The sequence below is a fragment of the Macaca mulatta genome, chromosome 12 (genome assembly GCF_049350105.2).
Source record: "Macaca mulatta isolate MMU2019108-1 chromosome 12, T2T-MMU8v2.0, whole genome shotgun sequence".
Taxonomy (NCBI): Eukaryota; Metazoa; Chordata; class Mammalia; order Primates; family Cercopithecidae; genus Macaca; species Macaca mulatta.
In genome coordinates, this window is record NC_133417.1 from 120,610,428 (window position 1) to 120,632,217 (window position 21,790).

General features: G+C 38.8%; 1 protein-coding gene across 20 annotated transcripts in view; it reads right to left on the reverse strand.

The window, feature by feature from the left end:
• Positions 1–21,790, reverse strand: part of FN1 (fibronectin 1) — a 75,644-nt gene that overhangs the window by 42,991 nt on the left and 10,863 nt on the right. For all 20 annotated transcript variants that reach the window (XM_015110925.3, XM_015110923.3, XM_028831089.2 and 17 more), the window contains exons 8-20: positions 20,961–21,140; positions 20,166–20,342; positions 18,899–19,051; positions 17,238–17,366; positions 15,821–15,964; positions 11,632–11,753; positions 6,560–6,740; positions 6,189–6,365; positions 4,939–5,067; positions 4,749–4,838; positions 3,763–3,957; positions 2,864–3,136; positions 1,025–1,291 (exon numbers count right to left, since the gene is read on the reverse strand). In XM_015110925.3, the coding sequence (XP_014966411.1) occupies positions 1,025–1,291; positions 2,864–3,136; positions 3,763–3,957; positions 4,749–4,838; positions 4,939–5,067; positions 6,189–6,365; positions 6,560–6,740; positions 11,632–11,753; positions 15,821–15,964; positions 17,238–17,366; positions 18,899–19,051; positions 20,166–20,342; positions 20,961–21,140 (2,217 nt within the window). The remainder of the gene's footprint in view (positions 1–1,024; positions 1,292–2,863; positions 3,137–3,762; positions 3,958–4,748; positions 4,839–4,938; positions 5,068–6,188; positions 6,366–6,559; positions 6,741–11,631; positions 11,754–15,820; positions 15,965–17,237; positions 17,367–18,898; positions 19,052–20,165; positions 20,343–20,960; positions 21,141–21,790) is intronic.

A 21,790-nucleotide genomic window follows, 5' to 3' on the forward strand; every position in this document is an offset into this window, starting at 1 on the left:
TAGTTATTTACAAACTAGACTTCTATTGACTTTTTGAATGCTTTTTAACATCCATACTTTTAAATTAGTCGAAGAGTAACATTTGTTGAAGGCTCTTAGAAAATTGCAAACTAGTCCATGGTTACAATATATGCTAAAAAAGTGCTATGTTAGGTGCTTCTATAATTCAAAACGTCAAGTTGAAAATAACAAATAATGTTCAGCCAGAAATAAGGAGTCTCATAATTCTCTGTAATGGAAATGGAAATGTATTTAATAGAAATCAGTTTGTGAATAGAGGTCTTTATTGTGATGTAGATATGTGGGAGATTTAAGACCACTTCCTTTAAAATGTTGAGCAAAAGGACAGACGTGGCCAAAAATTATTGTTAGTATTTTCCTCCTCTGAGGAATTTCAAGAGTAATTTAAGAAAAAAGCGATTCTGTCTGCAAAAGTACTTTAATCTTCTGCAGCCAACACTCATAAAGAAATCATTTCCCTGGCTTCATGTTCAATTAGTTGGTTCCCATTCAACCTGTAGATATTTTTATTCTGCATTCATAGTTACTATTCAATGCCCAAAGTAATAGAATATAGACATAGGTGCTAATTTTTTCTTGCCTTAACTAGTATTTGGTAAATTCATTTAATGTAATAGAATTTAATTTTTGTAATAACAGAGTGCTTTAAACCCATGTTACTCAAAGTGCTGGCTCTAGAGGAAAGAAAGAGCTTGGCAATGTATGCGAATTAACGCACTGCTTCCTTCAAGAAAATCTGGCTTCAGAAAAATTCTCAGCTCTACTAAGCAGTGTGCTTTGTGATTTACATTCTGGCACAACTCTTTTTCTTGTTGCAGACTAGCAGCAAACAATTAACGGGCCAGCAGCCAGTCTACGGAGCACATTTTTAGTATCACTGATTTAAATATATACTAACTTTTTAATGTTTTTTTTTGGGGGGCCGTTGTTTTGTTTTTTTGTAAAGCATGAAGAATAGAGAATGTAAATATAGTTAAGAAAAGGCATTTAATTTTCGGCTTACGTGTGGTAAAGACTCCAGTGGCTTTGGGGCTCTCTTGGTTGCCCTTTATGGCCACAAGGGATACGGTGTACTCAGATCCAGGCTGCAGATTCCTCAGTGGGTACTTCGAGACAGAGGGACCCACATTGTACTGCCTGGGCTGGCCTCTTCGGGTCAGGCCCACAGTCAGTCGGTATCCTGTTATCCGGGCCCGAGGTGGAGTCCATCTCACCAGGACAGTAGAATCCGTTTCATTGACAAACTGGAGGTTAGTGGGAGCATCCAGTTCTAGGAAAAAAGATGAAACATGCCAAGAAATATTTAGATCAGTAATGATCATAACTCAAGTCCTGAAGCTTGAGTGAATGTCTAAGTTTTCTCTCCTCAAGGTTGCAACTATGTGAAAGTCAGAACCCCGGAAAAACTGAGCCAGTAAGAGATTGAGTGCTACATAGAACTTTGCCAAAACTCTGCCAGTCATGAGAAATTGTGGAACCATTTTGCTTGACTGTGATCCTTCGGGAAGTCTAATGTTCCAGCATGACCTTCCCATCACTCTCAGAAATTATAGTTACATTAAAGCAATGGTATTTTTAAAAAGGCAAAACAAACACTTCTGAACTTCACAGGTTGCTCTGAGCCAAACAGATTAAGGAAAAAGGGATATGCCTCCTAAAATGACAGCAAGAAGAAGCTCTCTATGGGTCAGAAGCAATATTCTGTGAAGAGTCCCTGCTAGAGAAATAAAAGTTATTTTCACATGGTTCAGATTAGACAGTAATTACAGTAATGATAACATATCCTCAGATTCATGGTAGGATACTGGTGAGTTTGCACTATCAGAATCACATAAGTTGTGGAGTTTATTCTTAAGAATAATAACCAGCAGTTTTCCCACCGAAATTTAAATTACATTTCAAATAGAGGAAATATTTAAGAGGCAGTCAAGTATAATAATTCAGAGCATGGGCTTTGGACATAGGTTATAGAGCCAGCTCTATCCATTCCTATCTCTGTGACCCTACAAGTTCCAGAATTTTTTTAAAGCCTCAGTTTCTTTATGTATTCAATATGGATACTAGTAAGACCTTCCAGCTGGGCACGATGGCTCATGCCTGTAATCCTAGCACTTTGGGAGGCCAAGGTGGGTGGATCACTTGAGGTCAGGAGTTTGAGACCAGCCTGGCCAACATAGTGAAACCTGTTTCTACTAAAAATACAAAAATTAGCAGGGCATGGTAGCGCATGCCTGTAGTCCCAGCTACTTGGGAGGCTGAGGCAAGAGAATCGCTTGAACCCAGGAGGTGGAGGTTGCAGTGAGCTGAGACTGCGCCACTACTGTCCAGCCCTGGCGACAGAGCGAGACTCCATCTCAAAAAAATAAAAAATAATAATAATAATAAGACCTTCCTTCCTAAGGTCAAAACAGAGAGTAAATATGAGAATAATGCTTGTAAAAACTGAGCAGATAAGCTGGTGGCTAGTAATACTAGATACTTGACAATTGCTATTCTTAAATGAATTCTACTGTGTTACGATCCTGCATTTTAACTTTGATCTAGATATATTTAGTTACAGGAAAAATGCACTCAAATTAGATTCTCTTCAGTTCTCCCTCTTAGTACCCTTCAGCTGATACATGTATTTTAGAAATGGGTTACCACTTAGCCTCATGGAGCTTGTTTGAGTTTTGTTTTCAAGTTTAATGTGCTTTGTGTTCACTATGCATTCCCTTGCCAGCTGGGTATTTCCCTCTCTCTAAGCCATACACCTCTGAGTCAATGGTTTGCTGCACTTCCTCACGGGCTGGAAGTGAGGGTGGAGAATTTGGAGGGGAGGTAAAGATAGGAAAAGACATACTGGTTGTCTGTTCGGCAGTCAGAGGCTTGCTCTCCCTCCCGTGGTTCACGGCAAAGACTTTGAAGTAATAGGTGACCCCAGGGGACAGCCCGGTGACTTCTGCGAAGGTGTTCCTGCTGATGGGCAACCTCTGCCCGTGCTCCCCAGGCAGGTTGACGGGGATCACATCCACGCGGTAGCCGGTCACTGCACTCTCAGGCGGTGTCCACATGATGGTGACCTTCACGTCTGTCACTTCCACAAACTGCAGGTCCCTGGGAGAGGGCACTGTATCTGACAGACAAGAGTCAACCAGTCATTCACATTTTCTGCTGAAGATTATTTTTAAGAAGCCAGTTTCTCGGATATGATAGGCAGTTCACTGAGCCTCTCATTCGAGAGTTTTGCTAAGTTTTGTCTCTTAATCAGATCATATTTTCATGGCCCCGTCATAGTGCTTAAATTATGACATTTGAACCTTTTGTCTAAAATAGTTAGGTAATAAATGAGTTACCAGCATATGAAGTGTCATATGATGGTGAGGGGAGAGGATTATAAGAAAAGATACTAAAAAACAAAACAAAACAAACAAAAACCTTTGAAATAACTGCAGAAAATAATGTAATGGTTTTTGTTTTACTGAATCATTTTATAATACTTAAGAATCAAAGATGAAATGACCCTTGAGCTTCTGGGAGAAAATTTGTAGACGGACGTTATGGTGTTGGTTTTTAATAAGAAAGGCCAGTAGCCAGCTTTGATAAGTTACTTATGACATTTCAGCTAAACATCAGAAGTTTAGGGAAAAACTATTGCATAAGATTATTTGAATGTGGGAACTATTGACAGAGACAAAACCACCCCCCCTCAGGAACAATCTTGATAACATAACATAGGAAGTGTCTTCTTAAAAAAGTTACCTGAACGTGGGGTGCCAGTGGTTTCTTGTTGAATGAAAACAGGTGTACTTTCTTGATTTTCTTCCACGGCAAAGATAGTGATGTTATACTGAACGCCAGGTTGCAAGTCACTGAGGGTGACGGAGTTTGCAGTTTCAGGAAGGTTGAGTTCTGTGCTGCTGCCTTCTACTGACGGTGAATAGACTATTCTGTACCCTGCAGATGGATCAACAAAAGTTAAGATGCACTGTTTTCTTTGAGACCGAGGCTTAGAAACACCATAAATCCTCCCTTTTCGAATATTCCTTAGCATCTTGCTTGATTAGTGAAGAGCCAGTGATTCTTTTTGACTCTTTTAATATTGCCACTTCTTGTAATAATGACTACTCAGCACGAAGATAAAATAAGAACAGTCATGCAAACCTTGTTAATAATAAATGTCATCCTTGAAGACCTGAGATCCTTAATAAATGTCAATTAGAGATGCCATTAGGTGAAAATATTCATGTTAAGCTGATTTTTCCTCTTTGAGCTCCAGATGAGGGAAGCAATTAATGAACCAGCCTGAGCAGAGTTGTCTAGCACTGTGTGTGTCTTTTTGGAACTTCAGTGATGAGGCAGTTGAATCACCTAATGAGCTAAGAAGGCAGCTCAGCTTTCTCCTTAAGGATAAATCTTAGAGCAAGGTTTTCAGGAAAATTACACCTCTTCAACCCTGGGAACACTTGCTTTAATAAGCCAATGAGCTGGCTTTACAGGTTGTGTGTATGTTGTGGTGTGTGTGTATAAGGGAGTTGGTAAAATGGTTTCGAGGGGAAATGTGCCATAGAAAATAACTCCCCCCGACACACACACACACACACACACACACACACACACACACCTCTCTCCCATAAATTATATTGGAGATTTAAAGTGATATGCAGATCCACAGTCAGAATCTGCGCCCTCCCTGTTGATGTCATTAAGATTAACATAGCAGCCAAAGAGCGGGAGGCTCAGCTGACCTGTGATGGGAGCCTGGGGTCTGCTCCAGCGAACAACAATTGAGGTGTCATCAACTTGGTCCACAGTCGGGTCAGGAGGGGCATCGGGCGCTAAGAAAGAAAGAAAGTGGGGCAAACAGTCAGGAAGTGCTACTACAGGCCTGTGTTTTACAGAAAAAGATTCTTTTAACATTATGTAGCACACAGGTACCTGTTGTTTGTGAAGTAGACAGGATCAAACTCTGCTCCCCATCCTCAGATATCTCATAGACATTTACAATGTATTTTCGGCCAGGAAGCAGGTCAGGGATGTTCACGGAAGTGGCTGTGCTTGGAAGATCTTTGAAATGAAAAGACAAGGTAACTAATCGGAGCAAACTAGTCCCTCAAATGACTCTACAGCTTAGAAGAAGGATATTTTAAGAACTATATATTCATAGGGAAAAATGACTGAAGGTAATGTGCTAATAGATAATCAGTGATTATTATTTTTACGGAGTCTTGCTGTGTTGCCCAGGCTGGAGTGCAGTGGTGCGATCTCAGCTCACTGCATCCTCCACCTTTCGGGTTCAAGCAATTCTTCTGCCTCAGCCTCCTGAGTAGCTGGGATTACAGGTGCACACCACAACACCTGGCTAATTTTTTTGTATTTTTATTAGAGACAGAGTTTCACCATGTTGACCAGGCTGATCTCGAACTCCTGGCCTCAAGTGATCCACCAGCCTTGGCTTCCCAAAGTGCTGGGATTATAGGAGTGAGCCACTGCACCCCGCGTAATCAGTGATTATTAATGTACTATGGGAAAACCCCACTCCTTGTCTTTCTCCTTTCTCCTCTTCCTCCTTCCTTTCATTTTTCCAACTTTTTCTCTAAAGATGTGTAACTTTTGTAATCTAATGCCAAATTTTTAAAAATAGCTCTCTGCAGTAAGAAGTCAGGGTAGTGATTATTGGTGGAAGATGATGTGGTCAGGATAGACAGATATTCTTTTTCTTGATCCGGGTGCTGGTCTTGTGGTGTGTTCACTTTATAAGAATTCAAATTCACTGAACTCAGTGCTTACGATTGGCACACACTTCAGTGTGCTGATAAAGTTTTTTAAAGGCCCCTCACCATAACTATTTGAAAAGTATGAGTGATGATACTGTGCTAACATTGTCAGCTGCAGTCCTGGTAATTACTTCCACCAAGAAAACAGCTTTTGCTGTAGAAACTTGTGCCCAGGTAGGCACATGATGCAGCTGGCATCAGGGACCAGGAACATGTGAGGGTGGCTTGGGAAAAACCCGGCCACTTCCTAGAAAGAGTCAGTCCTTTCCTTCCTCATGCCGAAGGCTGGTTTGTTCAGTCTGAGCTGTCAGCCAGTTCCAGACCACAGATACCACCTGCCTAGAGGCCCCTCCCAGTGAGAGTTTTCCAGCAGCTGCCCCAAACCGGTCTTGAGCGACATATTGCGCTTACCCAGATACTGTGGCTCATCTCCCTCCTCACTCAGCTCATATTCCACCCGGAATCCTGACACAGTGTCGGAAGCTGAGACCCAGGAGACCACAAAGCTGCTGGCTGTGATTTCAGTGACAGATTCAGAAGTGGCCACAAGGGGAGAAAGGGGAGTTGTCTCTCCTGTCACGGTGTTGCCTAGAGAGTCACAGAAAGGGGAAAGTCAGCCTTCAGCCTTCTAGAAAATGTACCGTCCTTGCTGCCAACATCATTTTTAAAAATGTTGGTGCCCCTCATGGAAGAATATGAATTGAGAAGGAAAGCACTTCCTCAGGAGAGCTCAGCTCCAGGAACCTTGGGCATAGGAGGCGTGAGGGTGGTTGTGTACGTACTGGTCACAGGTGTGCTGGTGCTGGTGGTGGTGAAGTCAAAGCGAGTCACTTCTCGGTGGCCGTACTGCTGGATGCTGATGAGCTGGCCCTCGTATACCACACCAGGCTTCAGGCCTTTGATGGTGTAGGAGTTTAAGTGGCCTGGTATGGTAGCTTCCTTCCAACGGCCTACAGAATTTTTCTGAAAATTTAAATAAACACACACACACACAAGTGTTTACAAGGATGAACATTTGAAGATGATGTTCAGTAATCTTCAGAGAAGAATGACATAGGCAGGACTTAGGCAGCTCCATTCCAGAGGCACATCATGGAAAACTGGATTCCCAATGGTTATATAGTTAGGTATAGTTAGATATAATGCTAACTATTGTTCACATAGTTAACACATGATGCTAACTACTGTTAACATCAACAAACTGCTGCAGTTTACTTACTAATACCCATTCTCTGTGCTATTTACCTACATTCTCCCATTTAGTCTCCATATCCTCCTGATGGTGAGGCAATGGCATTGTTGCTCCCATTTTACAGATGGAGAAACAGAGTGATATGTGATATGTCCGGGGTGACATAGTTGCAGACACTGGGCACCTTCCCTTTTTTTTTTTTGAGACAGGGTTTCACTCTTGTTGCCCAGGCTACAGTGCAATGGTGCAATCTCAGCTCAACGCAACCTCTACCTCCCGGGTTCAAGCGATTCTCCTGCCTCAGCCTCCCAAGTAGCTGGGATTAGAGGTGTGTGCCACCACACCCGGCTAATTTTATATTTTTAGTAGAGATGGGGTTTCTCCATGTTGGTCGGACTGGTCTCGAACTCCTGACCTCAGGTGATCCGCCCACCTCGGACTCCCAAAGCGCTGGGATTACAGGTGTGAGCCACCACACCCGGCCCACACCTTCACTTTTACCAAGTTAATTATGTTATATCAGTAACATAATATGATTAACCTAAGCTTTGCCTCTCCTATTTATTTTTTGTTCCTATAACAGATAACATTCCTCTCTGAAGTACAGAAATGCCAATGCCATATATTCTGTCTTTTAACTCAGTGGGATACGATTCAAGTTTCTTGCCCTGAAAAAACAAAGGCAGAATGTTGCTTTGTGACTCAGTTCCTGGGGCCATCACATACCAGGTTCAACAAGTCTGGTTTTGTGACTCATTCTTGGATAGGAGCTACCCCATCAGAAGTGGTTACCCAATTTTGGACAAGACTGCAGAAAAAACGCAATTTTGGTTTATTTAATCTTTTGCTCCCAGTTTATATTTCACATCCTGTTCAGCTTCATTAATATGCCATGGGTCACAAAACTCAGTGCAATAAAATGTGTATGAAAGAAACACCCTTACTTCAGACAAGATGAGACACTTTCAAGTGTAAATATTCTAAACTAATATAAGTCAAAATATGTTTTTTATGCCCAGTGGTTTTTTAAAATTACCCAGTCAACCAGTTCCTCAATAATTCAAATACTCAAGTGTCCATTTATATTTCTGGAATAAGCGAGAGTGATCGTAGTACTCTTCACAGTGAAATTTTAACTCCAATACACTGTGGAAAAAATTTGAAATCAGTCACTGCAATTAGCTCAAATTTAGTAATAAATCATTTTTCAATGTGAGCTTGTTTGGTTAGTTATTAGAAGAAAATAACAGAAAATAAAGTCTCAGGCGGCATCCATTAAAAAAATCCCTGAATTTATGTAGTTGTTAAAAATCTCAAAGAATTTGTCACTGCTGCTCTTTGAAGACTTTCCAATTCAACATACATTTTATATCTCCTTTTAAGTGTCTCCCACTGCAATGGTCTCACATAATACTTTGGATATCCTTAATTTTAAAGTAAATAAAATTAGTGATGCAATAAGAAGATGAGAGACTAGAACATGTTGGATGCACTGATGCTGTTGACTTAGATCACTGGATATCAACTTCTGCAAATGGCCAGATTATGGACATAGGGTGAAAGAAGAAAAAAGGATGACTTTTTTTTTTTTTTCATTCACCATTTGTTAAGCAGTGTGCCAGGTGCTGAACCATTCTAGACTCTAGGGAGACTATACTGAGCCAATGAGAAAGACACGATTCCCCTCTCTAAGAGAATCTGTTTCCATTTTCTATTCTTCTGGTCTTGCCGCCATGTAGACAACATGCTTACACCTCTATTTTTTTCATTTGTCAACAAGAAGTCATATTTACAGACTCTTTGCTATGAGACTTGAGGATTTATTTATATATTTATTTACGTGGACACAGGGTCTTGCTCTGTCTCCCAAGCTGGAGTGCAGTGGTGCCATCTTGGCACACTGCAACTTCCGCCTCTCAAGCTCAAACGAGCCTCCCACCTCAGCCTCCCAAGTAGCTGGGACTACAGGTGCATGCCACCTTCCCCTGCTAATTTTTATATATTTTTGTAGAGCTGGGGTATGGGCATGTTGCTCAGGCTGGTGTCAAGCTCCTGGGCTCAAATAATCCACTGGCTTCAGCCTCCTAAAGTGCTGGGATTATACATGTGAGCCACCGTGCCCAGACAAAGTTGAGGATTTAGCTCAATAATACCACCCTTTTCCTTCCAGAATCGTGGACATTCCCAGGGTCTGACATTTGTATCATTATATTTGTTCTTCTTGTGTTTATATTTGTAATTTAAAGTATTAAGTATCTTTTTTTTTTTTTTTTTTGACTTCATCAGCTTTTGGTACCATCTCTCTTGATTCTCTATTTTGAAAGATAAAGCTATCACCTCCTCTCTTCTCCACCTTCCATATCCACCATTTTTTCATGTAAATGTTTACTTTTTACTTTGTTTTTGTGCAACCAAGTTTCCATGATGCATCTATAGACCGATCGTATCAAGCATTAGAAATATATTCTTTTCAATGAGTCTAACATCATGACTGCTGGGTGGATCAAAGTTTCCAGAATCAAGGTTCAATGGAATTTTTCCTCTCTTTGTTTTTATACCTTAATATTGCTGCATTTTAGTTTGCTTTATATAGGAATTATTGCCTTATAATACATTCGGGTTTTTTTTTTTTTTTTTTTTTTGAGGCAGAGTCTTGCTCTGTCACCCAGGCTGGAGTGCATTGGCGCTATCTCGGCTCGCTGCAACCTCCGCCTCCCGGGTTCACGCCATTCTCCTGCCTCAGCCTCCAGAGTAGCTGGGACTACAGGCTCCCACCACCGCGCCCGGCTAATTTTTTGTATTGTTAGTAGAGACGGGGTTTCACCATGTTAGCCAGGATGGTCTCGATCTCCTGACCTCGTGATTCGCCCGCCTCGGCCTCCCAAAGTGCTGGGATTACAGGCGTGAGCCACCGCGCCTGGCCACATTTGGGGTTTTTTTGAGAAAGACTCTCTCGCTCTGTTGCCCAGGCTAGAGTGCAATGGCGTGATCTCGGCTCAACTCCCTGCAACCTTTGCCTCCTGGGTTCATGCGATTCTCCTGCCTCAGCTCCTAAGGAGCTGGGACTACAGGCATGTGCCCCCATGCCTGGCTAATTTTTGTATTTTTAGTAGAGATGGCGTTTCACCATGTTGGCCAAGCTGGTCTCAAACTCCTGACCTCAGGTAATCTGCCTTCCTTGGCCTCCCAAAGTGCTAGGATTACAGGTGTGAGCCACTGCACCCGGCCACATTTGGGTTTATTATACATTCCTCCACCTGATTGTCATGTTATTATTTTAACTGCATTATTTGCCCCTGTGATTAATTATCCCCAAGCCTGCTTTTTCTGTGAAGTCTCTCTTTATTCTTGGAGACCTCAATCCCTGATCCCTCAATCCCATCCTCATCTTTCTGTTCCATCTGTATTGGTTGCCCTCTAAGCCAGCTATGCAGTTACTACATTGCAAAGTTTTCCACCACTATCAGGGGTCTGATTTGGAAGCACTGTTTGCTGGACCCCACAACTTTCTTCTTATTTCACTCTTGTTTTTCTGGAGTGTATCTACAAATACTCTTAAGGAAAAGGATGTATGGAAAATAAACTACCAAAAATCTGTCTGAAAATATTAATGTGCCCTCATATTTGATTGATAACCTGGCTGAGTATGGAAGACTTTAAAAGTTTCTTTTTATCCTTGGAACTCTGACACATCAAAGATGTGTCTAGACGTGGTTCTTTCTGCTAATTTTTCGGGCACCTAGGAGGCTCTTTTAAATCTGAAAAATTCTGTCCCTCTGCTTTAGGAATTTAGAAAAAGAATAATTTTAACAGTTTAAATTTTTCCCGAAGAGTTTAAATTTAACTGCCTGGGTTGGTCAAATTTTGTTTGTTTGTTTTTAATTGTGGAATTCAATAGCTATGATTTAAAATGGACATTTTTTTCTTCTATGTTTAAAATAGTGTTTCTCAAATTATGAGCCATGAACTTTGGAGTTAAACAGGGCAGGGTTTAGAGAGTAAGAGAAACTAAAACTAAATAGACCAATATCCTCCTTATTTGGTTTCTTCAATTTCTAGTCACTTCTCATTAGGAAATCACAGGGCTACTGTTTAAATAAACCAACTGTCATCCTTCATCTAAACTTCCCTCCCATCATCTCTTTTCCTTCTATCTAAATAAATTCAGTAGATCAAAAGTAAAATTTTAAAAATGATCACTTTAAAAGTGAATCAAAAAAGAAATATATTAATTTAGCTATTTTTTTTTCAAATTATGAAAATGACACCAGTAATTTTCCTTTGATGAGGTTGCAAGACATATAAAAACCTTAGATTCTCTTCCCACATTGGCCAAGAACAATTTTAAGCATTATCAGTTCTAAGTCCTTACAAAAAAGATTTCTCTAACATAAAGAGCTAAATTCTTCCAAATACCAGCCACCCCCGCCCCACTGCAAAAAAAAAAAAAAAAAAAAAGAACCCAAAACCAAAACCAAAATCCCCTCAGTCTACAAGTCAATTTAATTGAGCACATATTGTTTGTTCACTAAGCAAATATAATAAAGGCTATAGGAATAGTTAATCAGACTTATTGGCTCAAAAGCTGGGAAAAAAAGAAACCATCAGAATTTGATAAGGTCAGGAGACTCAGTATCCAAGGTTTCTGGGTGGGATACTCACAGGCCTCCACCTGAGAATGTACTTGGAAATGTGAGACGGCTGTGGTGCATTCCACTGGATGGGGTGAGAGTTGGGCTGACTCGGAGTCTCAGTGATAAATACTTGGACAGGACCACTTGAGCCTGGAAATGAAAATGTAACATTTAATTATCTTAGATATTCACTCCAACTTAAAACTGTGTACATGGACAGTCATCATTACAAACAGCTTTGCTTGTCGTTAAATGTGAGTATAGTAAAATTATTTGGGATTAGTTAATCTTTTAAATATTTACGTTGAAAATCAATGCAGCAAATCCATTTTTAGCTGATAATTACTGTTCTTCATATGAGAAATGCAAATCGTAGTTGTTTATAGCAAATAAAATACATTTTTAAAAAAAGTCTCTTGGCTTGCTTTTATTTTCTCTATTATCAAAGTAAGAATTATGAGAAAATTGTGAAACGATCCTATAAAAATAATGTAATACAGAATGCAAACTTCATTTACTTATTGTATTGAGCCTCTTTTAAAGCAAATTCTAATTTTGGAAGGTTTTCATCAAGAATGAATCTACTACCTAAGAAGGAAACAACATTCCAAAGGCCATATGAGATGATGTAAAACAAACACATTTCTAAATGGGGGTAGAATCTTAGACAAATAGGCAAAGGTAATAATTAAAGACCTAGTTTTATTTCTCATCAGTCTAAGCAATCTATCAGTTTGGAAAAAACATCTCGTTTTATTTTTATTCAAGAAGTGTATTCCCAAATCACACCATTGATCCATAAAATTATTAAGTGATTAAACTTATTTTTTTCCAAAATCAGTTATCAACAGAAATGACTTTATGAAGTATATACTAAATTCCGTATTTCTACATCTTGATGTTTATCACTGCTATCAACAAAATTTAAAGTATGGTTTTGGTTCTTTTGTCTAAAAAAAAAAAGGAAAATAAGGGAAGTAGCATCAATTTCTAAATAGTGTTAACTCCATTTAAGATAATAATGAAATAGCTAGAAAATTTATGCTTGCAGAACAGAAAACTATCTTTTCTTAAAACACTATCTTTATGATGTCAGTCAATGTTTAAGTTACTAGAAATAAAAATCATGTCTTATAATAACCTTTTCAAGAATTTTTAACTGACACTCTGTCAAACAGAGCAAAATTTTGCATGTGTAATAAAGCACTTCACCAGATTATTAACAGATTTAAGTTTTCTGAAAGCTTCTAGGAAAAACTACATTGATTTTCAAGCTTTATTATCTAAGCTGTTAAATTCTCTTTGAAAACAAAGCTTTCTGTAGCAGAAAAAAACATATAACTTGGATATCCATGTAGATTCAGAAATTCTAGAACAATATGCTCACTTCTACACCAGTAACAATTCCGGGTTGGTTGAAGATTAACAAATACTTTGAATCGTAATTCCATTTAATGCACATATTTCCAAGCCACATGAATACCAAAATACCAGAATGCATAAAATTATCAGTTTTTCATTTTAAAGTTGTATGCATTTCACAGAACACATAGGATGTTTGTTTTAATCAATTGGCCTAAGTCAATTCCATGTCCCTGTTTGAATTGCCCCTTCTGTTTATGAAGATCCTTACAAAGGGAAACACATTTTTAAAGACAACTATTCAAGAAAAATTTTGGAGATGTGACTATTTAACGTACTTCCATGTAGATCAGGAAAGCTAGGAATATCATGTCCTTAATTATTTATGATAATTGGCATAGGGTTATTTAAATATTGATCCTTTAAAGAAATCCGTCTACAATTTCCTCTATAAAGAGACATCTGATACACAGTTTATTTAGTTTTGTCAATCACGATTTTGAGGGGGGAAAAGCTTATAATGGTTAAATGTCTACTAAGTTTTAAAAAAGCAACATAAATGACCTTTACTGTTCACCTCTAAGCCTAATCATATTTCTACATCCACAAGGACACAAGGAGGAGGATAAAAACGGGCAGGGAAAGGAAGGAAAAAGGGTACTGCAATGGTTTTTACCCCAACCAAAGTGGAACAAAACTACGGGTCCCTTTTGCTTTCATAAGATTTTAAGCACTGGTCTGAAATTCTACGTTTTAAATTTAGCCTTGTGCCATAGCCCACCTTTAAAGGAAATGGACTGAACAGCAATGGAATTTAGCATGTTTTTGTTCAGGAAGTAAAGAGACTGTGACAGTTATTTCTTAGATCAATTAAATTCCTCCATACTAGCTTATACTACATATAATTACTCTAGCTTATATTACGTACCTTTGAAGACAGAAAAGTTAAAAATTATGACATCTTTTACATTATTAGATTTAAATTTTTGATAATCCTTTTGCTACTGGTAGTTGGTATAACTTTTTAAGTTAACTTAATTGGCATATACTAGCTATTGCCATTGTGAAATCTTTACTCCCTCTCTTATTCAATATGAATAAACTAACAATAAAATGGTTGAGATGATACCAAAAAAGGAGATAGTATAATGTCTACACTTTTAAAATTAGTTTAAAATAAAGTCTAACTGAGTAATTTCCAATAGTAGTGTCCTTGGAGAAGTTAAACATTTATGATTTTTCGACTCAGTCCTTTTTTTCTCTATTTATTTTGCTGAGATCTGTGCTTTTCTAGTTGCTTATTGACAAACCAAATGTCTCTTATCTTTTGCTAGTTTGAACAACTCTACCAAGTTCTCTGTAGGAGGAACAAACAGGGCAGAACTCAGAGACAATCTATTGGTAATCTGTTGTTCCTTTATTCTCACCACACTCTTAAAGCCCTACATGCTAGGCCACTGAGCAAACCAGAGATACAGATAAGCACCAAAGAGCGTATCTGAGGTCAAATGCCAATCTCTTCCCTCCAAAATTGCCTCTGTGCTCAGTGGGCTCTTGCTGTTCTCCTTTTTAAAGAGTAGGAGTAAGGTCAACATGTAAAACTCCAATAACTCAAGGATTCCTTCCTTTATGGATTTTATCTCTAACATGTCCACCTAAATGCTTCCGGCAAGCATATATTAAGTTACAAAACATTAAGTGATTCCTACACCCAAATCCTCCAAGAAATACAGCTTAGGAGGTTGATCAATCTGTGCTATAAGCCTTCAAAAGCAAAGTCACCTTCCCCAGCACTGACAGTGTCTGAGGGTTGGGAAAAGCAGAATCTTCCAAGTTCCCAGAAAAGGTGCATCTGGGTGTTTAGTACTTAGGATGGAACTTTAAAGGTAATCAGCTACAATCTCCCCATATTACAGATGAGGAAATGGAGGAGTGAGGCTTGGCTAACACTACCTTTGGCCAAGTTGTTCCCATAGCTTGTTCTCTGTCACAGTGAATCTCTTATTACAGAGTTAATTTAATCTTAATTTCTGTCACATGCAGATTCTGACACCCTGAAACTCTTTTTTATTTCTGAATGTAGGCCATATTTTAAGTTAAACATTAGTGAAGACTTTGGAGATTTTGTACCTCAGCAGTTGCTCAAATAACTGATGTCTTTTAATTAGCCTTTCATGTTTTAGTAACATGTTTTATTGTAATCACTCAGTGAATATTTAAATGCAATTTTTCCCCCAAATGAATTAATTACACCTACAGCTAGGTATGATGTCTTTTTGACCTGGAAAAACTCAGCAATAAACATTTGAGGGTGTTTGAACTGTGTGGGCAGAGAGTTGACCAAGTTACTCAACCCTTGGCCCAACATACTGTGTTCCTGGCTGCAATTGATCAAATAAATGAGAAGTTTGATACAAAGGGAGCTTAGATGACATGTTGAATGAACACGTACCCTAGGTTGCATTTCATGCCATCTCTCTACACAGCTTCTCTGTTAAGAATCATAATATAAAACCCCAAACCTTTACTCCCAGCATAACTCACTTGGTGGTTTTTATTTCCATGTATGGATATAAGATGAAATCAGCCAGAGTGTCTTAACCTAATGGCATATTTTACAGTGTTAAGAAGTAAAATTATAGACAGGCACATCTTCATAGCCTTCTCTACCTTTTACTTGACAGAGGAAGAGAGAAAAGTTATTTTAATGAAAAATTCAATTATTAGATAATAATAGGAGAAAAGGGTGGGAAAGAGGGGAGACCCCCAACTTAGGCATGAGATCATTAATAATCACTGCCCTGTTGTTACAACCCAATTGGCAGTTCTCAACTTGCAGTAATAGAGCTACTTACTTGGATAGGTCTGTAAAGGTTGGCAATGCCACTCCCCAATGCCACGGCCATAGCAGTAGCACTGGTATCTGACACCATGCACATACTTCTCCCATGAATCTCCAATTTGATAAAATGTCCCAGTCTCTGAATCCTGGCATTGGTCTAAAATACACGCAAGGAAAAGATAAACAGCCTTGAAGACTTAAAACTATGAATTTAATGTCAGGGTGCTAGAGCATACATTTAGTTTGAATAGAAATTTGCAACTGTCCTTACACATATATGCAGTCAAAAAAGTATTTTGTTCACATTCTTTACCTTACAGGACAATTTGTAATAATAATAAAAAAAAAGTACCTATTAGGAGGAATAGTTTTCTAAAGGGTAATATTTCTAAATAAAAATGTAAAGATTTGGATTTCAGTATATATTGATAATCTACATATTAATATTAAATATTAGATATTATTTTACCCATATTAATGTAACTGGCTTAACATTTGAATAGCAAGAAAAAAATCTGCAATAATTTCATTTTCCTTCTTCAAAATTTAAAGAAACTAATTTGACATTTAAATGACAGAGCTAGACTTTAACTATGAGTACTTGCTGAGCAGCTTCTAAGAAAACCTCTCAGGCTTCTCTCTCAGTTCTCGCAATCTCACACTAAACGAACTGATGATATCAGTTTGTTTTCTTAGTTAGCAACCAGTCTCTTTTGGTAAAAAAAAAATAGTAATGGATTACCTTAAACTTTGTCGTCCTGGTAACACAGCTCTTTTAAGGCTCAACCTTCACTATTTGCTTAGTTCTATTTTGAAGGGCAGCCAAACAAATCCTAGAGTATTTTGGTGGGCGATATTTACTGGTACAACCCTTTGCTCATGCTGTTGCACAGCTGGTAAGGAAGAGAGTTTGAGAGCAGCCTGACCAACATGGAGAAACCCCGTCTCTACTAAAAATACAAAATTAGCTGGGCCTGGTGGCGCATGCCTGTAATCCCAGCTACTCGGGAGGCTGAGGCAGGAGAATTGCTTGAATCCAGGAAGCAGAGGTTGCAGTCAGCTGAGACTGCCATTGCACTCCAGCCTGGGCAACAAGAGCGAAACTCTCTCTCTCAAAAAAAAAAAAAAAAAAAAAAGGAAACAATACTTTTCATAGCATGAATTATCTTTATGATTCTAAACCAAAGAATAAATTCCATTCAATTAAAATAAGCCTAAATTTTTCATCGAATTCAGCAAAAACCAGATGACTACCAATATCAAGATATTTTGGTTCAGTATTAGAGAGAAGACTTTACAAAGCTCTTTGCAAGCAACTGATTAAAGTCTGGAGCCAACTTCAGTCACGTGATTTCACATAGCTTTTCTCATCTGAAACTTGCTCACCATTCTCCCTGTGCAAACTCATCTAGGGAAATGGGGCTACTCACCAACGGGATCACACTTCCATCTGCCCCGACCCTGACCAAAGCATGTACAGTTCAGCATGTGTCCCTCTTCATGACGCTTGTGGAATGTGTCATTCACATTGTAAGTGATGTCATCAACAATGCACTGATCTGTTGAGGAAATAGGTGGGTGAGTGAGAAACTTTTTAAAGTTCCATTGATGAAAGAAAAAAGGTATGCTTCTCAAAGCACACAGCTACTTCTGCTTAATTATCAACACCTTCCACTAAAATAACTTTTCTACAAGCATAGAATAACCTTTTTAATACAATTTTTGCCAAAAAATTTTTTTTTCTCTCCAAAATCTGTAACTGTTGCAGAGGTTACAGCATGCTCAAGTAAAGGATATGGCCGGGCGCGGTGGCTCACGCCTGTAATCCCAGCACTTTGGGAGGCCAAGGTGGGCGGATCATGAGGTCAGGAGATGGAGACCATCCTGGCTAACACGGTGAAACCCTTCTCTACTAAAAATACTAGCCGGGCGTGGTGGCGGGCGCCCGTAGTCCCAGCTACTACAGAGAATGGCATGAACCTGGGAGACGGAGCTGGGAGTAAGATCACGCCACTGCATTCCAGCCTGGGCGACAGAGCGAGACTCCGTCTCAAAAAAAAAAAAGTAGTAAAATACACTTTCCTGTGAAAAGCCAATATTTGAACAAATATACATCTTACTTTCTGAAAGTTTCTTGCTTAGTTGGTAATTTCCTTTAAATATCTGCTTGTTAGGATAAATAAGAAGAAGATTAAACATATTTATCTAACACCCAGCATGATGTAGTGGTCTGGTCTATGGAATAGGGGGAAGGGGTGGAGATATATATATTTGGGAAATAAAATGTCAACAGTATTCATATTGCTAAAATAAATTAGGCCAACTCTGTTGCTCACTCTTTGAGAGATCCTGAGGAAATTACTTTTTCCTTTTTGGGTCTCAGCTTCTGATCTATAGAGTGAGGTCTGTATGTGTTATTAAGGTCTCTTTCAGCTCTGCAACACCACATGTAATTATTACTCCTGGATGGTGTTACCCACTGGACACCACAAAAGGAGAACAAATTCAGACCAGTATCTACACACTAGCCATACAGATTATTAATAGCTCAGAGTTCTCCCTAACTATTACTTTTCAAATCAAAGAAATGGAAAACTAAAACACTTTAAATAAGTCAATACTTCCTCATATTATACAGCTGGGTGCAAAGGAGAAAAACTAATCTGAACAAGGAAAGTTAGTCCCCTATGTATTTGTTTCCTGAAATTTAGATCTGCAAGGATCTGATTTTAGAATAACAAGGTCTTCATTTCTTTACAGAAATTATCCTATCTTTTCTAGACATGAATCCAGTGGCATAGCCTAAAGCTGAATGGATCAAATGTTTCATTCTTACTTTTGAAGTCATCTTTTTGGCTCAGCCTAAGTACTTACATCCTAGGAATGTTTCAGGACGTTAGCATTGCTATGCCAGCTTGTCTTAGCAGGCTGCCTGAAAGGCTTATCTTACCAAGCATGGTAGACTAATGAATGAAGTGGCATTGAGTATTTCTTCCCCTGCTTGTGGCAAAGTGCAAGTTTTCATTAAAAAAATGTCTCCCTCTCTGTACCTTTTGCCATCTCAAATGTTTTCATTAATCAGCCAGCGTACCTCGAAGCTGCGAGTAGGCAATGCATGTCCATTCCCCACGACCGTTCCCAACACACGTGCACCTCATCATGTGGCCCATGTCATGCTGCTTATCCCACTGATCTCCAATGCGGTACATGACCCCTTCATTGGTTGTGCAGATTTCCTCATGGGCTGTTTGGAAATGGATGAGAAAGGCACTTGATAAATGATCACAAGGTCTAAACAGGTATGTGTGCAATAGGATCCGTTCAGTTTGGTCATCCCAAGAATTCTCACTGGGGAAGAAGCTTTGTGTGCATCCAAGAAATCTAAGTGCTGTCAGGTGAAGGGGTAGAATTTTTGAGCCCTGGAGGCAGAAAACGTAGTCCAAACATGAAGTATGTCATAGAAAATAGTTACAGGAAGGGTTAGGGGATGTTAAACTAAGATAATACCTACACATTCACACAAAGGGTTCATGCTGTTCTAGAAGCCTGGATTTAACTACTGCTTCATAACTTTTCCCAGTTCCAATTTATTCTGGATCAAATAAAAACTATGTGTTTGGATATAGAATTTCAAGCAAAAGTGGTTTTTTCTTCTAAACTCAACATTTTCTTTTGTTGAAATAAAGAAATAAAAGTGTAAGCAGTTTCTTTGTCTCATAGTCACTCTTGACAGTGCCTACTGCACAAGCTCTTGGTTCTACAACTGGAAAATCAAGGGGAATCTATGGGGTTCTTGAAATCTGAAAACAAGTAAAAGATATTGGTTTCCATTTGTTCGCCATCTATACAAACTGGAAACCTTAAAAAAAAAAAAAAAAGGCGAGATTCCCTACCTGTTAGAAAACACTGAGTTTTAGTCACTTTGGCACTCTTTAATAAGTGCTGGAGCTTATGCCATCAAACCACAACCATGTGTCAATGTTGTAGCTCTGTGACTAAAGCCATCATATATATATTAAATGTTGTGAGCTACTCAGTTGTGTGCTCTTTACAAAGACAAACCTGTGTAAATTCATATTTCCAGACTTAGAAATAAGGAATTATACTTTTGACACTAAATCATGTCAATGAGGTTTAAAAATTATATAAATAATTATCTAATTATTCTTCCCAATCCTTATGTATATGATGTAACATCACACACATACACACACACACACACACACACACCACGTGAAGTTTTCTGTTGTCTCAAAATTGTCTTAATGAATGAAATAGGAGTAAACTGGACACTAGTCTTTAGTCTCTATTCCCTAAATAGTTGTCAAACAAGACAACCCACAAGGGCTTCATCTTACCAGCCATGGGGCAGAATCCAAACTTCTGGTCGGCATCATAGTTCTGTGTGGTCCCACACCACTTCATGTTGTCCCTTCTGCCCTCAGAAGTGCAATCAGTGTAATTGTGGTTGTTGTATAGGAAGGGGAAGTGGCACAAGGCACCATTGGAATTTCCTCCTCGAGTCTGAACCAAAACTGCCAGGAACAATACACAACAAGGAAGGAAAAGATTACCGCTGAGCTTTCCAATGTACACAGAATTACTGGTCTGAGAGAACCAAGTTTCTGCAGCTAATTCTCAGAGAGTCTATTTCAGAATAAAAAATATCTGATAATATAGTTCTAAGCTTCTTATAATGTTTACCTTCACCTTCAAAACAGATTTAAATCCCATTTTCACTGTCATTTCCCCAGCACCCCCCACAAAAGATTAAATGATAGCTTTGAATACAACATTGTTTTAACTGGAAAATAAGCTAAGGCATTAAAATATTCATCCTGTGTATTCCTCAGCTCTGTGGGATCATCTACTGATTCCAAAATACAAGTATCTTTAATCACATCATAATCCCAATGTGTTAAATCAAATGAACTGGAAGGCTATTCCCTTGGTGTCATTTCCCAACAGTACTGGGGAAGATGGAAGAATCCTCAGCTGTTATGTGAGCTCCATTATCTCTTGAGTCCAAACTTAACAAAAGCGATGCTTCTTGGGCAGCCTCAAAATAAATGGCTAGAATGCTGGCAAATAAAAATAGGGCATGCAAGTGAGTTTTTTTTTTCACTTCTGTGGCTCCCCCTTGGGACACTCACCAGTATGGTCTGTGCAGAAAGAATATTTCTGGTCCTGCTCATAATTCGAAGTTGTGCTGCACCAAAGATGTCCGTCCTGTCGCCCTTCTGTGGTGCAGGAGTAGAACGTCCTGCCATTGTAGGTGAATGGTAAGACACATGGCTCTCCATTTGAGTTGCCACCATAAGTCTGGGTTACAGCTACAATCATAATCAAAGGAGTGTCAGTAAACAGAGATGCTTTATCTCCCACTAGCAGCTGCTTATTTATGGCTTCAATGAGATACTGAGCTTGTGCCCTCAAAGGAAGAAAGTATGAGTACAGATGATCATCGTTAATTTCAGTCTAAATGCATTACTCAGGAATCCACGTCTACTGTGGATAGAATGACACCTGAGTTCTTCTGCTGATATCCTTCATGACCACTTCTGCTGCCATGCCTCAGTTTCTCTATTTGTAAAGCTATATTTATACAGGTCAATTAAAGATGCTGCTTAAGGATGTTGGGATAATATTTATGGCTATATCTATGCCATAAAAATTAATATATAAGGCTATTCTGGGGGAGAATTGTGTACCAATTTTTATTGCCATAGTTACTACCACATTTGTAGCCCAGAATACATATATTAGGTTATTGGAACATGTTTACATCACAAAGTTGCTGAAAATTGAGATTTAGAATATAAAATTTTGATGATCATTCAGAAAGCAGCTCTCTTGTAACAACACTTTAGACAAATAAAGATAATACAATCTTTACCCATGATGCCCATCGCCAGAAAGAAAATACATAAATTAAAAAGGTTGGAAGAAAATGTTTCAAATGCCAACCCTGATTGTTATCACA